At 40.0% G+C, this 16609-nt stretch overlaps 1 protein-coding gene across 1 annotated transcript in view; it reads right to left on the bottom strand.

Annotated features, from left to right (window-relative positions):
- Positions 1 to 16609, bottom strand: part of MACC1 (MET transcriptional regulator MACC1) — a 33544-nt gene that overhangs the window by 5621 nt on the left and 11314 nt on the right. The window contains exons 2-4 of the mRNA XM_076332329.1: positions 7190 to 7304; positions 2869 to 4907; positions 239 to 427 (exon numbers count right to left, since the gene is read on the bottom strand). Of these exons, the coding sequence (XP_076188444.1) occupies positions 239 to 427; positions 2869 to 4907; positions 7190 to 7304 (2343 nt within the window). The remainder of the gene's footprint in view (positions 1 to 238; positions 428 to 2868; positions 4908 to 7189; positions 7305 to 16609) is intronic.

Raw genomic sequence — 16609 nt, 5'->3', positions numbered from 1 at the left:
CTCCACAGCAAATTAATCTGGCACAATAACACTGAACAATAACACTGGCCTCAAAGGAATATCTAGATAATTGCAAGCAAAAGTTGGTGAGAATTCCTCACATTGAAGGGCTTACAAATTAAATAAGGAGGCCAAACTGCAAAAGGAAAGAAGTGCACAAAGCAAGGAAGAAGAAGCGTCCCTGGCTGTGTTTGTGCAGAGGAGCAAGTGTGCACACACCGTTTCACCAGAGCCTTACCTCCAGAGCTACGGCGCCATTTTTCCCTTGGTGGGGTACTTCGTAAGCCTCGATTTGCTGCTTTGTGAGTCGGGCCAGCTTCTCCGCAAGCTCACGCCAGTATTTGCCAAGCTTGACAGCTGAAGTCAAAATGATGGTGTCCTGGGTAAGACGTGCCACTAATCCCTGGCAATCTATTTTTAAAAGTGCCTGCAACAATCATTTTCATTAGTGTTCCTTCACCAGTAATTACAAACAGAACATTATCATTTGTTTTTATAGCATTATTCTGCATTTCTAAGCAGACAGGAAGGCTTTTTCTCTATTTTGTGTTCTTATAAATACGTAACGTTTTTTCCTACAAAAAGGTGTTGCCAACAGTTTCATAGGAAAACTGCCCACAAGCTTAAGAAAAAATTAAGCTGGCATTCAGCTGCTTCAGCGTTCCAGTGTCACATGGATCCTGCCAAGCTTACAGATCCTGAAGGAAAAATGTGCTTCACCAACAAAAATATTTGGGACATCAAATTTAGCTTCTTAAAAGTACGACATGAAGCTTAAAAATGAAGTTAGAGCACTATTATACTAAGGGGTGGTCCCTCGTCTACTGCTTTTCCGGAAAATCATTGATTACATTAGCCAGCACCTTTTGATTTACTCCTCCCACAGAACTGATAATTCCACAGAACTGATAATTTGCTGACCATTAAGCAGAAATGCAAGCATAAAACTCTTCCCTCCCCCGAGCCAAATGAGCTTTTAATAACAAGCAAATTAAAATGGTTTCAGGAGTGAAACCCTGAAATGCAGATATGTTGCATTCTCCTTTCTTTATTTGTTTGGATAACAGCTAATGAGAAAAAGAGGTGTTGTTTTTTCTTCTCCTCAGCAAAAATGTTCCACTGAAAATGTTCACTTTTTCAGTGAAAGATCAAGAACAAAATCCAGAAGTTTTCCTTGGTTTTTAGATACTGATTTTCAATAAAATATCAAGCACTTCTGCAGAAATCAGATATTTGTGTGACTTAATTGTAAAACATTTTTCCATTAAAATCCTCATTGCAAACAGTAGAACTCTTGGTAGGCAAAATATTTGTCTAATGTAACTAACCAGAAAATACTCAACACAGATCCCAAACTCTTTCATACTAGTGCCTCTATAGAAGGAAATACTGAAGTCACAGTAGTGAGAAGCAGACTATAGTGTACAGTACCAAATCCCCCTATACTTTGGCAAAGTGGAGATAAAGTTGTTCAGTTTGCCTTTGCTCTGATAATCAAGAACCCTATTAAACATAAAAATAGGAGATTAATTGAAAGAAATAACGAGTAAGTTCTACCCAAAAGTGCCATGGATGATATCTAGCTTTAAGTCTAGCTTTACAAAGACAGGGACCTGCATTGGCACTTCATAGCTCAAAATCATATACATCTCAACAAAATGGGACATCTTGTTAATCTAATTATGCCCCACCTTCTGCCTGTTCTGTAACGAACTCTTTGTTTCACTGTATTCAATTAAAAGTTTGGATCATTTTCACCTTTAACTCCCCCCCCCCCTTTTTGTACAGAGACACGGCAGACTAAACTGTACTTCATACTTGCTCAGTTTTATTCCACACAGTTCAATGCAGTCTTAAGAACTGTAAGTGGCCACTGCTACCAAAATTTTCTGAATCCTGCTGAAATTGCTGTCAGCACTTCAAAGGGGATAGAGTAGTTATGAGAAGTAAACCCTGTTAAGGTTTGCAATTCAGGATAGTCAAAAGGTTTTAGATGAAAGGCTACAATGTGAATTTTTAAACACCCATTTTTATAATACTTTATTTTCATATGAGGAATTTAATTCTCTTCTGTCCCGAAATAGGCTGGTAGACTTTTCAGTCAGAGCCAAGGACAGTATTGAGTAATCATTAATTCCAAATTCGTTTGTGCACAGATCTGTAAGTAAACTAAGATGGTTAACAATGCAACCTATTACCTGGAAGCATTTAGAATAAAACCACTTTTGATTCACATGTAGCAGTATTGAATCACATAGAAGTTGTCCAGTGGCTTACAAATGAGGACCCATGAAAATATGTGCTGAAATACTTGCAATATTGTCCTTAGGTCACTACAACATTGACTATAAAGTTGTCATGTGTGGATAGAAAAACTTGTCTTCAACATGTGTGTTGGGATTTCCTCGCTTTAAAAGTATGAAGCAAACTTAGACATGCACCTTAGGGTACACAAAATATATAAATAATGGAGTTTCTACACTATAAGGTTACTAAATACTTCACAATGGGAATGTGAATTGCTCAGGGAAGCAATTTACCTTGATGACTTCCATGACAAAAGACAAAATTATTTCAATCATGGCCATTTAAAAACAAAAAAAAAATCAACTCAGTCAACCAACTAAATGAGCAAGGTTCCTGAAACATTTACAGAACACTGTTTAGAATGAATTCATTGAAGTATTATTCTTCATGAGAGGCTGGATGTATTTTCCATCTATAGGTGTCTACAAGTTTTAGTAATGAGTTCAGGTTTGTAAAGATTCCCACAAGGGTGCAAACCATGTTTTCTTGTTCACACATTACTACCGAGTAGTTTCTTGGCAATCCATTCCCAATAACCAAGTTAGTTCATGCAATACTTACAACAATGAGCTCATAAAGAAATAGTCTTTTTTTTTTGTTAGCATGGCAGTCTTCCTTCATCCTCTTCACAACATGCGCAACTCTCTCTGATTCTTTATCAGCGTGTGCCTCATTAAAGTCATCCAAAGACATGTGTGAATATCCTAGTACCTCAGCCAAAGCTCTCCAGTCATAAACACTCTCTGATACTGTCGACAGAACTACTGAGTAGATGTAAGTCAGTTTTTTGAATGGCAATGCAATTTGTTCAACAAGATTCCTGGTTGTTAGCTCACTATCAGCAGTGTCCATAGCTTGTTCTTTGGAAATCACTTTTACGTTTTTGCAATGTACAAGACCAATCTTTTTTCTGAGAACTCCTACATACCACTCTTTTATTTTAGTTTGTCCAATGGCTTTTACTTTATCTTCACCAAGAATTGCTATTGTGTCCCCTTTAAAATATTCTAGCAAATAGTCAATCTTATTTTGACGTAACACAGTTTTCAAAGCCACTCCATAAGTACTAACACTCAAAGTTTTATCTTGAAACTTTGGATATTTAACTGTTGGTATTAAAAGCAAAGGTGCAGACTTGATTTCTTTGCGGTTTTGTAAGCGCTTTGGCCTATTGATAATTCCACTTAATTTTGGAGCTGGATCAGGAGTTGTAACATGGAACTGCGTTACTTGGCTACTTTTTAAGACTTTAATCTGAACGAGGAAAACAAAGAAATGCATCTCCCGACATCCAAGCATGGAAAACAGGAATTGTTGGCGGACCATTTCACCAGTTTTCAGCTCCTCCTCTTTAATATTTTTGCTTTGGTCTTCCATCTTCACTTCAAAATCTGGATCACAGGATACCAAAGAAATGTCTAGATCTTGTGGCTTTTCAAGCAGAAATGTATGTTTTCCCCACAGCTGAAACACAACAGGAGGCATATTTTTCCCCCCCTTTCTAATATCACAAATTGTGAGTTTTCCTGGAATGTAGTTATGACCAAAAACTGTAAAAACTGCTGTAAAAGTTGGATGAATATATTTGGGACCATAAATTCCAACTGAGATTGTTCTTTGAACATAGTCCCAGACATTAGTTGCTGGAGGCTGGATTTTGTTTGCTTGTACGGCAATCACTGCATACATCACGTGACTTAGGTCCCTTAGCTTCACTTGTATTGTATCTTGATAAGTGTAGCAATTCTCTAGCTTCTTAAAAGGCCCTTCTTTATCGAGGCTATAAAAACACACAATATCACTCATAACTTGGCTGAGTGGATCATTCTTCACTTTAGCCGCAACTTTCACCTCTAGGAAAATGGCTTCCCTTGTGTTGAGGTTGCTCAGCGTAAGTTCTATCAGAGGACTTACGGTGATAGACAGCTCATTGTTAAATGACGATGGAGGGTTAAGGATAGCCTTTAAACCAACTTCTTGGAATTCCCCAGGTAATACATGACCCACAGGGACATGAATGTTGATATCCGAGTCAGGTAGCTGTACTGAACCTCCTTCATGATTCAGTTTACAAACTACATGAATGTCTGTAGCTTGCGTTTGTGCCCATCCAGGACTATGGCTCATGGCTTCTAAATCTAGGCAAGATCGGGTGAGTTGTCGGTGACTCAACCAAGCCATCTTGTAGGCTTCACGGTCATTTTGAAGCCATGTCACATCTGAAGGTATAGTTTTTTGAGGTGTTGTCTTGTGAGGATTAAATCTTTGGTTATCAACAATATCCAGAAAGTCAGAGACACTCTTGGATCGTCCAGATCTTCTTGCTGAAGTCTTTCTTAGAAGACAGTCAATATCTAGCTCATCACCTGAGGAAGCCAAAGAATCCCTGTTGCTAGAAACTTTAGAGAACAAATAGGGTTTTTCTTTTAAGATCGAAAGGTATTTATTATTTTTATTTCTATTTGAAGCAGCTATGTCATGTACGAAAGGGTTGGAGGCTGACAGTTCATTCCAGAAAGGATTAGTCTTGGAAACAGCGTGGGCATGTTTGAATACACCAGGCCAGTCAATATCCAAATCCAATTTACTTTCATTGACATCTGTTTAAAAGAAAAAACAGAAGCATTTCCTAAAGCACAGAGACTTGAGACATTCCATTCATTTCCAACTAATAGTCTGTTAAGCTAACAGGTGACTAAATTTATTCTCCTAAAATACATATAGATCATTTATATCTTTCTCCTTAAGGTTTTTAAAGAGTATCAATATTGATTTCTAAGTAGCATTAAGAATCTGTTAAGAGAAAGAGTGCTAACAAATTAGTGCTGAAGGATGTAAAGCATCTTCTGCAAGGTGCTGATGGTTATCAACTCCTATGACTCCTAATTGGCATCTAGTATGCTAAGGTCCCACAAGGTGTAAACCCTTATATTCCAGTAATCTTTGGCCTCTTACAAAATGTCATGGATTTCTTTCCTTTGTGTCTAACTCTTTGTAAAGAATAAACAACTATTGTTTCATTTTTCAAACACTGTAGACAGTACAGATAAACGTATTATTCAGGATTCCTTTTCATACTAGTGCACTGCATTTACTTAATAACAGCACTCTTTCTTACAATTTATCTCAGTGTGTGTGGAATTTGTTATACTAGCTTTCCATTAAAAAAATTCATTGGTATAATTTATGAGGTCTTGCACAATTTGAAATTTGGAGAGAAATATTTTTGCGGCTACTAATTTTTCTGAGATTGCATTTAAATAGACAAATAAGGTTGTATAAGTGATATTTCAATATGCTTTCTAATAAAAATACTCATTATTAACAGTAAAGTCTATTTGTTCTGAAAACAAGATGTACTTATATTTTATATTAATAACTGTTGATAGAAGCTGGTTTATAGGTTGATTAAGACTCACACTTCTTGCAACAAATAGAGTATCTGCAACTTTTTGTGCTAAGGGTTTCTATTACTTCAGTTTGCTATTATTTTTCTATATGCAGAACTTATACCATCCCCTTTTTGTACATCCTTGTAAAGAATTTTAATTTTAGATGGAAAATTCAGCATTTTTATTCTTTCAGCATATCTATATCCTTCATTATTACACTTTCCATAGTACCTTCCATCTCCAAAGTTACTAATTATTGCTCAATTGCAAGAATGACAGTGCCTTCAGCAACAAAAAGAAAAAAAAAGAAAATTGAAATCTTAGTACTTTTTGTTTCATTTGTCATGAATTGTGACAAAAAGCCAAAACCATGAATTTTTTCCACAGTTCCAGAAAAATCCCAATTTGGAAGACCCAAAGTGGAATTTACCTGCTTCCCAGCTGACCATCTGCAAAGCTCTAGCATTGTCTTGACAAGAGCCTTCCAGGTGAGCTGCCAGGGGGAGTGAGCCCAGGGGCAGCCTCTTCCCCCTCGGCCACCCAGCCTTGGCCAGGGCCACCAGACGGGGCTGTGCTGCTCAAGCATCAGCTGAAAAGTCCTTTTGTTTCTGCCCGCAGGCCAAAAGCTTTCCTTGTGCTGTGGTGCTATTGCAGTCAGATCATTATTCTCTATTAAAAATAAATTCATTAATCCCAAAAGAAACGTTAGGGGTTTTGTTTGTTTATTTCCCCATCCTAAAGGGCATGTTTCTACAGGAAAAGTCTGAGCAGAGCACTCTGGCAGAGCCTGAGTCATTGGGCTGGATGCTTTCTCATGCCGAAGTAACATCACAGATTACTGGGGTGCAGGAGGTCAGCAAGGAAATAATTCCTGCTCACACAAGTGCCAGGCTCGCCATTACTCACACCTGCTACTGGAGAAAAAGCTGAGAGAATGCCTACCTTGTGGAGGGGAATATTTTCTTAACTTTTGGGTTAAAAGAGCAATGAGATTAAATCAACTTTGCTGACACTACAGTTTTTAAACTGGACTAACTCCAAAATTACCTTGCCTTCCTGGTTCTTAAAAAGCTAAATTAATGTAGTTTGGCTAAGAACTCCCTCTTCTCTTCCCCGTCTCAACCCCCAGCAAACATACCCTAAATAGCATTTATTCGTGTAAGGTTAATGATTCCAGCTTTTCCTCCCAACCTACTTGACCCATGTTTGCTATGGCAGGGGACAGAGGACTTCTCTTATATGCCAGTAAGTTTCTCCTAGGGGACCTTGTGACAACACCTTGTGTTCTGACTCCAGGGACATCTACAATGGCCTGAGTAGTGCAAAACACAATATAAAACCCCCACAAATTAAAAAAAAAAAACCAACAACCCAACATGTACAGGGGTTTACGGAGTAGCTATAGCTCTTAACAATATTGAGAGTTTTGCAGAAATAATACAGACTTCAGGTGGAGACCCTTAGTACAGAAAATATCAGAAGAGACTTACTGTAGCTGGCTGAAGGTGTCCGGTCATCCACATCAATCAAAGTCCCCTCTGACCTGCTCCGTGGAATCTCTCCGCTGGTTAGGGAATCTGTTCCACTACTGGAAGTGATCTCCTCCTAGGAAACAGTTAAACATATAAAACATCAGCAAGTATGCAATTTGAAAAAGGGGAAACTGTTGAAGAATAATGGAGCTTTGATCCTGTGCTGTGACACAAATGAAAAAAAAGTGAAGTTGTGGTTTATGAGTAAATTTATGGAGTCTGCCCAAGAGCATCACAATCCTGAGTGAGTCTTACTATCTAATTTGTAGCAAAAACACCAGATGCTACAGCTGCAGTACAATACAGTACCCCAGTCCACAGTGAAGTCCAACAATTCACATAATTGAATGTCTTGAAATTAGAATTAAGCCAATTGTACAAAAACTTCTGTTCAGAAGGTCTTGAACAAAAACTTTCTTAAAAAAATAATCCCAGTTCCTGTGTTCATATAAGTTTGACTAGAATCATTAAAGAGGAGGAGCTATATCTGTTCCTTCCTTTGCTGACTAATAGAAAATATTTCCAACCCTTTCTGCTTTATTATTCTTCCTATGCTCTTCCCTGAGTGAACATCAGGTCAGATTTTCCTTTTATTCTGTACAAGAATGACTTAAAGTACCCTTCTGCAGGGCCCGTGCCAGCACAGCACAGCCCAAGAGAGGACGGTCAGGTCTCTCCTGTTCCTTGTTCTGGCTACAAGAACTTCTGCTTGGTTTTGACACAGTTTGCACATGGAGTGGGCCACACAAGAGCTATAAACCAGATGCTGTGGTTGAAAGAGAGTCAACAGCAAACCTATCACAAGGGCAGGGCAGGAAGGGCATCGCTCCGAGGCAAGCAACAGGAGAATGAACCTCTCAAGGTACCACTGCTTAATGCTATTTTCAGCTGCCCAGAAAGAGGAGTTGCAGGACTTCAAAGGAGTGTTGGGTGCCCTATGTGCCGAAGTTACTGTGTCCCTGAAACAGAAACTGGAGGAAATACAATCTTCTAGACCTTTTTGTGCAGGAGCGCTCATTAAATTAGTGCTGTAAACCAAGAGATAATTTAGTGACTTTCCCAGAACCCACTCACCGATCCTATACGTAGTGGGGTATAAATGCTGATGGGCAATAGATACATTAAGACATATGGTTAAAAAGAAAAGAAAACAAAAAAAAAAAAAAAAACCAAGGGGAGGGTGGGGAGAGAAAAGGTAAAAAAGACAGAAGGTTTTTTTGGTCCATCCACAGAGTACAATAGTCAGCTTTGTTCAGGAGTCTGAAATACCGCAGCCTGTTACTTCTGCAGTGGCAACTGCAGCCTAAGCAGATCTCATTCTTCATGTTTAAAATGGAAAAAAAAGATGCATTGGGCCTGGTTTTACTGTGGCTGTAAGAAAAAGGAATTTTCAGTTACAGTTCTAGTAGGTGAGTTATGGGAAAAAGGAAGCATACCTTATATCAAAGCATTACTGAATAGAAACTGGAAGCCGGCTGTCTGTTTCCATTGCACAATGCCATGGTTTAAGACATCTTTTTTTTCCACTGCAAATGTAAATTAGTACTTTTTGTTCTTCCCACAAGAGCTACCTTCAGCTACTGGCAATCTGTTCAGGTGCTGATTTGCACTCAGGCAGGACGCAAGGCTGAGGTCAGGCTAAGCCTGACTGTCACCCAGCCGCTCTGCTATCATGGGACTGTATGGATTTTCAGGTTCCTTTGTTACCAGAAATCTCAGATGTTGGCCTTAGAAGTCCTGATTTCAGATAGTAGTGAAAGCTAGCCTCCAAGACTAATACTTTGTGGCTTCTGCTATTAATACCCTACCAGAACCAAATTGGAAACTAAAATGCCTCCTTAATCCCAACACCATAATTCCAAGATCTGACATCCCACACCTGTATAAAAATATCACTGTTCTTTCTGTCTCTGATAAGAGACAGTATCTTCGATAAAGTGTACGGATTCCTTCAAAGGAAATAAATTTTGCTTTGCTGCTGCATCTCAAAATGTTGAAAATCTGAACACATTGTATAAACATGCAAGATTTTTGTCTCGGGCTTCTACTTCAGGGACTGGAGAGGTTTAATCACACCAGTGTAAGGTATCCATAGTCTAAAATCCCAATAAATGTACAAAAAGAAAGTCTACTTTTTACAATACCAGTGTATTTGTTGCCAGCACTAATCTCTGACTGATGACTTATTGATCAATTGACATATGAATCTAAGAACAGTTCTTTAAATAGTTAAAACTCCCACAGTCATTTCAGTAGCTGTATAAAGTGGGAAGCAGTACGTAAGGATGAGGAAAGAGCACAAGAGTGCAAGTAGATGCATAGGGGCTAAAATAGGAAACCCATGGGGAAGGGGGAGGGAGAGAGAAAGAGAAAGAAAAACAATCTTTTTACACAGTGGGAGTATACTGACAGAGGCATGACAACAAGGTTGCATATAGAGGTTTTATAAATGCTAAGAATTTCTGCAAATAGAATAAGCCATTTCCTAAAAGTTCCTTCTGGGAACTCCTTAAAACCTTCACCGCTAGCCTGGCACAAAGACAGAAAAGGCGGATACTGAAAAGGAAAACCACTTTCAAAAATAAGTCATGGCCCACCCCCCCCTCCAAAAGCATTCCTTAGTATGAGAGCATGATGAGAGAGCCCTTGTGATTTAGGCGTGTCTTCAGGCCAGCTAAGAAGAGGATGAGAGAAGGCGGGAGGATATAAACATTCCTGGGCAAAAGATGACCACGTTTGGTCAGCATGTCAAGGGATGTGGGAAATGAGGGGACAAGCTGTACACATGCCATCGGGCACCAGGCAATGTGCCTCCTGAACAGAGTTACACAATCTGACGCCAGGGTTGGGTCCCATCTCTCCTGTGTTCCAGCCTTAGTGCTGGGAATGCATAAATCCCCAGTGCCTTTGTATGAGACTAGGAGAATAAGAAAACCCAGTGCTCCCCCTTTTCCATGGTACATTCTGTGATAACATAGCATCCCACATGAAACTTTTGATAGGACAAACCTATTCATTAGGAACTTACCTGGACACATCCGGAAGAACGATCATCCACAAGAGAAGAGGGATCAATGCATGTGGGATATAAAGCCATGGTGATCAGTGGCGAAAGAGAAAAGTATGATACCCTTTTGCTGCAAAAAGAGGGAATTTTGTATAGGAAGAATCAGAAGCTAAGCTTTTCATTTGCTGTAGCTACTGAGTAAGAAAGATGTAAACTGACAAGTGCGTAATGGTGCAAAGAATTGTTTGACTGATGGTATGTCAGCTCACAGTGTGAAGTGAGCAGGGAATGAAGAAGTGAAGAGCTACGGAGGTGACCAGTGAGTGAACCTGAGTGACTGCTGAGAGATGTGGCATTTTTCTGTATGAGGGCAAGAAACAGTTTGCCAGGGGCACTCTGCTGTTCAAGCCTGGAGTGCATTGCTTGACCCATAAGGGCAGGGGACTCAGGACCCGGAGTGCTGCTGGCAGGCACGTTGCAGCACTATTACAGAGCAAAAAAAACACATTAGGAGGAAGAAGAAAACCTCAGGTAGAAAGTTCAGTTTCACAGAAGTCAGGAGACAGATTTGCTGCAAATGGTATTTTTGCTGCATGTGATGCCTCTAGAAATCTCTTCCAGGTCTTTTAAAATTCAAGTGCACTTTTTTTTTCCTTTCCAGTCTCTCTACCAAAGAAAACATGTCCTGCTGTGCTTAAAATAGTGATAAGGAAGAAAATAAAAAAAAGCCCAAAAGCAAACACTTCCTAACTGCTTTTGCCCTCAAAAATGAGAGGAAACACATCCCTTTGTGTTTTTAAAGTATCAACATCCCAGAGCAAGACACTAGCAATTTGCCTTTCGTTCAACCTTAACCCTGTTCGGCCTTCTTCAAAAGCAGGTTGTGTTAAGAGCAGAGCTCTCCTGTGGCAGTGTCTCCCCACAGACTCCTACATGCCCCTTACACAGATGGTGCTACTCAGCCATACCATTATTCACAGTGATTCATAAGCCTTTGTATCCAGAGGATGAAGCTTATGCATTTGCAGAGACAGGACAAGAAACACAAGCAAGTGATGGAGATGTGCCTCATTCCTCAAGCTCGCTTTTAGCTGTCATGGGGAAAAATGACTTGCTAGTTATATAGGTTGGGTTGTTAGACTTACTTTACAAGTTTATTTCTGCAAAGGGAGCAAGGTATATTCATCAGAATGTTAAATACAATGTTCCTGATCTGACCAAATACCGAGTACACTGAATTATTTAAATTCTATTGAATAGAGAGAAGAAAGGAATTCTAAAGAGAAAGCAATGCAAAGAAGAGAGATGGTTTTAGAAGGCACTACACATCATCATCAAGTTTCAAACACTGCCTGCTCTCAGATGATTAACAAGTTTCTAGCTAAATTAGTTACAGTAATAGGTCATATTTTAACAGTCCCTTGGTACTTGTGGCCTGGAACAGCTTTAGGCAGCTCAGAGTTTGGTGTCAGGCGGTTGGACACGAGTTTACCAATCTTTGATTACAGGGCTGAACTGTGGTCCTGTAGCTAGTGATAGTAAAGGATAGCAAACAAAACCTTCAATTAAAGTGATACAGTCTTTGACTTACTCTTTTAGCATAGTGCATGTGAGGCAATCAAGGAAATGCAGCTGTATCTCATTCCGAACAGAGACAGAAATGGGTTTTAATGTTCAGCCTCGAGAGATTTCAACCCTATATTACCTACTTTACTAATACTTGGCAGCAATCTTAATGCTTTAGTATGACCCTGTTACTTGTCACTTTGCCTAAAATGATAGAAAAGCATTTTCAATTGATATATCTACTAGTTTACTCTGTTGTTAAATAGTTGCCAAGTTTGCTACCTACTTTTTCAAAGTTCTGAAGATTTATCACCCAGTGGGAGCTGCAGAGCCATTCACACTCCTTCCTGAACCCAGGGTTTAAGCTTTCTGCAGGCCCAACGTATGTCTACACTGCTGCTTGTAACGGATGTAATCACTGCTTGTAATACTTCATCTGAGCTAGCGTTAAAGGGTAGAGCTAGTAGTCTCAGCACAACAAAAATGGGACTTGAAGTGGGTCATCCTCTCAGTAGATTTCCACAGCTTCACAAGTGGGTTTTTACAGCCTCTGCTCAGCTCTGCACGACCCAGAACTGACTGCTTTACAGCCAGGTTGGGGAACACCATGCAAGCAAAAACAACTATACCATAGACACTCCCTCAACAAGGCAAGTATTCTTCTTTTCATTTCACACATCTACGCTTCTAAAATTGCTTGTTGTAGGCATAAGAGCTAGAGCATTTATTTTCAATTATGAACTTTACATTTGGGAATATTGCTTTCCAGAAGCCTCAAGAATGTGTAGTTATGTTTTGATGTTGTCTTTTGGGTTTCAGCTACCATTCCGAAATACTCCATGGTTTCTCTTTGGCCTCAGGAAAAAAGAAATATGTTGCCTTCTACTTACATTACTGAGTAACTTTTTAGAGTACAGGAAATGGGAAGTAAAGATGTCATTAACAAATGAATTAAAGGATCCAGCTTTGTACTATTAAACTGTAATATTTCTTCTTTCTGCTGAACAGAGAAAACTTTGCAAGTTTGTTACCTTAATTCTTCTATGAACTCATTTCCTTACCACCTCTCAAAAGCCTCTAAAAACAACAGTTAAAAGTCACACTGGATTCTCACTTATTATATGTAACCATAGATACTTTGGAAGCACAGCTAGTTTCTTGACTTTTGGAGGTCCTATGAAAGCACTTCTGGTTCCCTCACAGAGCTTACAATGCCACAGGTTATTACTGACTGTGATGCCAACAGAGTTATTCCTTCAAAACGGATACTGAAAGCACTCTGTAAGGAACTTTGCCGGGTCCTGCACTTCGGCCACAACAACCCCATGCAGTGCTACAGGCTTGGGGAAGAGTGGCTGGAAAGCTGCCTGGAGGAAAAGGACCTGGGGGTGTTGGTTGACAGCCGACTGAACATGAGCCAGCAGTGTGCCCAGGCGGCCAAGAAGGCCAATGGCATCCTGGCCTGTACCAGAAATAGTGTGGCCAGCAGGAGTAGGGAAGTGATCGTGCCCCTGTACTCGGCACTGGTGAGGCCGCACCTCGAATACTGTGTTCAGTTTTGGGCCCCTCACTACAAGAAGGATGTTGAGGTGCTGGAGCGTGTCCAGAGAAGGGCAACGAGGCTGGTGAGGGGTCTGGAGAACAAGTCTGATGAGGAGCGGCTTAGGGAACTGGGACTGTTTAGTCTGGAGAAGAGGAGGCTGAGGGGAGACCTCATCGCTCTCTACAACTACCTGAAAGGAGGTTGTAGCGAGGTGGGTGTCGGTCTCTTCTCCCAAGTAACAAGCGATAGGACGAGAGGAAATGGCCTCAAGTTGCGCCAGGGGAGGTTTAGATTGGATATAAGGAAAAATTTCTTTACTGAAAGAGTGGTTAAACATTGGACCAGGCTGCCCAGGGAAGTGGTGGAGTCCCCATCCCTGGAGGTATTTAAAAGACGAGTAGATGAGGCACTTAGGGACATGGTTTAGTGGGCATGGTGGTGTTGGGTTGACGGTTGGACTCGATGATCTTAGAGGTCTTTTCCAACCTCAATGATTCTATGATTCTATGATTCTATGATTCTATGATTCTATGAACACCTTTTATTTAGCAGTTTCCTTAAAAAGTAAAAGTTTCCATTTCTAGGTGCTGCAAGTGCTTCAATGCCACCATAATACATGCAACATTGCAGAGCAAGGTAAAGCCTCTATGTAACATGTTCTGCATGTAAACTAGAGCCCTGCTGCCCACCCTCAGGTACTTTTAATGTGTGCTAGGATGAAACAAAAACCTCAGCTGTCAACATTTTTAAACAACCTAAAGGAGTGGGAGCTACTGGGAATCTCAAAATCTCTGCTAGCTATTTATATCCTTGTGAACTACAGCTGTGATCATGGGTTTGTAAGTACAGGATACCTCCAAAGTACTCAATATATTATTTTGCTACCCTGATTTCTTCTTCTCTTTCTACTAATTTAGACTTTTTCTCACATCCAGGCTGCATGCAGGAATTACACTGGGTCTTTAACTGAGTAGCTTACCTGTCAGTAGCGACTGGAGGTAAAACCTTAGACACCTGCACACTAGCTTGGATTAGAGAGCACTCCCAAATCTGCATAGTATTTAGTATGCTCTTCCCTGGGAAAGGCTCATGTCTCTGCCTATTAATGCCAAAAGTCAGCTTTGCAGAGGGACAGATACAAGCTGTGGTCTCTGAGGGCAGGAAGTAGTGGTGGGAGAAAGAAGTTGCTGTAGCATTAACAGTAGTGAATGATTTACAATCTCAGAGCTAACTTCAAGGATAATAAAGAAAAATTCTTTTTTTTAAAAAACAGAAAAGCCTTTGTATGCCTCAGAGTCACAGGGGCATGACAAAAAAGAAAAAAAAAAAAAAAGAAAAAAGAGGCTTCCTCTGTCCCAAAGACTTGATTTTGGCAACATCTTACTGTTTAACACTCTTCCAGTTATATATAGAAAATAGCACATCTACTATCCACCCAGAAAGCAAGTAAAGGATAACAGTTTCCAGACAATCAAGTGCAGGTCAAGTAGTGAAGTAGTTCTTCATTAGGAACTGACAATCAGGCACTTCAGAGTTACATGTTTCATAGAAATAATTACCTTTACATTTAAGGGCTGAGCACAGGCAGGGGAAAAATCTCTCTTGGCTTTCAACATTTAAATGTGTCATCTGGTTCAGTGATGCGATAACAAAAATCCTACAAGAGCTGTGCTCTCTTCACAGCATCAGGGCAAAGCAGAACGCACCAAGGAACCCACCTGCAGAGAAGGGCAGTGTTTTCCTCGCTCACAGCTCTTATAAGTTCTTAACGTTATAATTGTAATTAATATTAACAACAGATTTTAAGCACCTGTATCAGCTGGATGTGTTGCAAATATGTAGGATGGTTTTTCTGCTGTTCCAGGCAAAAAATGATACAAAAAAGCGATGTGACTGACACTACGCCAGGACCCAGTCTTGAACATCCAACTGTAGAACTGAATTGCCTGTCAGTTATGCTGCCTGGATACTGACACTTTATTTTGGACAGATGTAGATTCAAGATTTATGGGCAAAACATGCAATGTGAACCTTGAAGTAAATTGAACCTGATATCCAGACACATACAAGGTGCCTTTATTCTTCTGGTCTTCTGGTTTCAGCAAACTGAGGTGAGCACCTGGAGAAAGGTACCAGGGGACACTGCAGTGTACTGTGTTTTTGATGAGATAGGGGACTAGGAAGGTCTCTTTCCATAAGCGTGACAAACTTTTGCTCCAGGGGAAAGGAAAAACACATCAGAAAGCCTGCACTGTCAGGTGGACCTTTTTATATGGAACCACTTTGTTTTGGTGTTGGTTAACTTGGGGGGGACAAAAAAAAAAACCAACACAAAACACACAGCCACCCACCAAAAGCTAAGTTAACATGGCAATATACACAGGGAGTTTGTTTTGCAATGTTTAAACTATGTCAGGCAAGCTTTCAAAATGTATAAACTAGCCAAGAAGAAATGCCAGTTGTGTAGGACATGAATGGGGGGCAGGAGAGGGGGACAGGACAGGACTCAAGTCAGTCACTTGTTCCATCTCTCCTGGGGAATATAAAGGGAGATTGATACTGAGAGGGCAGAAATAATGGAAGATGGGTGACACGTGACCAGCTCAACATGGAAAAAGATTAATAAAACAGGCAGCCACCTGTGTTGGGAAAATAATTCCATTAAATATGGTAGAAGAAAGTAAATTCATTTGGCAAGGACTCCTCTGGTTGTCATTAGAGGTTAGTTGAGAGAGTTAATAACTGTAAGCATAATCATTCTTCAGTGCATCCACAAATTACATTTTGCTCTACTTGACTGACCACATAACAGACACAGGGAATATGTAACAGCACAAATAGTATGTTTGATGGATTGCAATAATATTTACAAGGGAAGACTGATACCTATTTTTTGTGTATTGATCTGTTTTGACTGAAGAACTTGTTTAATAGTCCTTGGCACTTTAAGAACATAGTGAAGAGAGCATCAGAGAGGGAGTCTTAATCACAGGGACACTTTCCAAGGTATAATGCAGAAAGTGCAAGTTTCTTTGTTGCTTTTTATGGCAATTATAGTCCCCAAAGTTTGGTCGGAACTCTTCTCCAGCAGCGAGACATCATCACATTTAGAACATTTGTGCCTGTGTTGTTAATAAGAGGCTGAGCTGTCCATTAAGTTACACCTACCAATATTTTAAAGTTATTTTTCACACTGTAATTTTGAAGGGAAGAAGGGAGGGAAATTCATAAAAATGTATTTTGTTATCTAAAAGCCAAACCC

Source organism: Aptenodytes patagonicus, chromosome 2, assembly GCF_965638725.1.
Source record: "Aptenodytes patagonicus chromosome 2, bAptPat1.pri.cur, whole genome shotgun sequence".
Lineage (NCBI taxonomy): Eukaryota > Metazoa > Chordata > Aves > Sphenisciformes > Spheniscidae > Aptenodytes > Aptenodytes patagonicus.
Note: the sequence above shows the minus strand (reverse complement) of the source record. Positions and strands in the feature narration are given on the sequence as shown.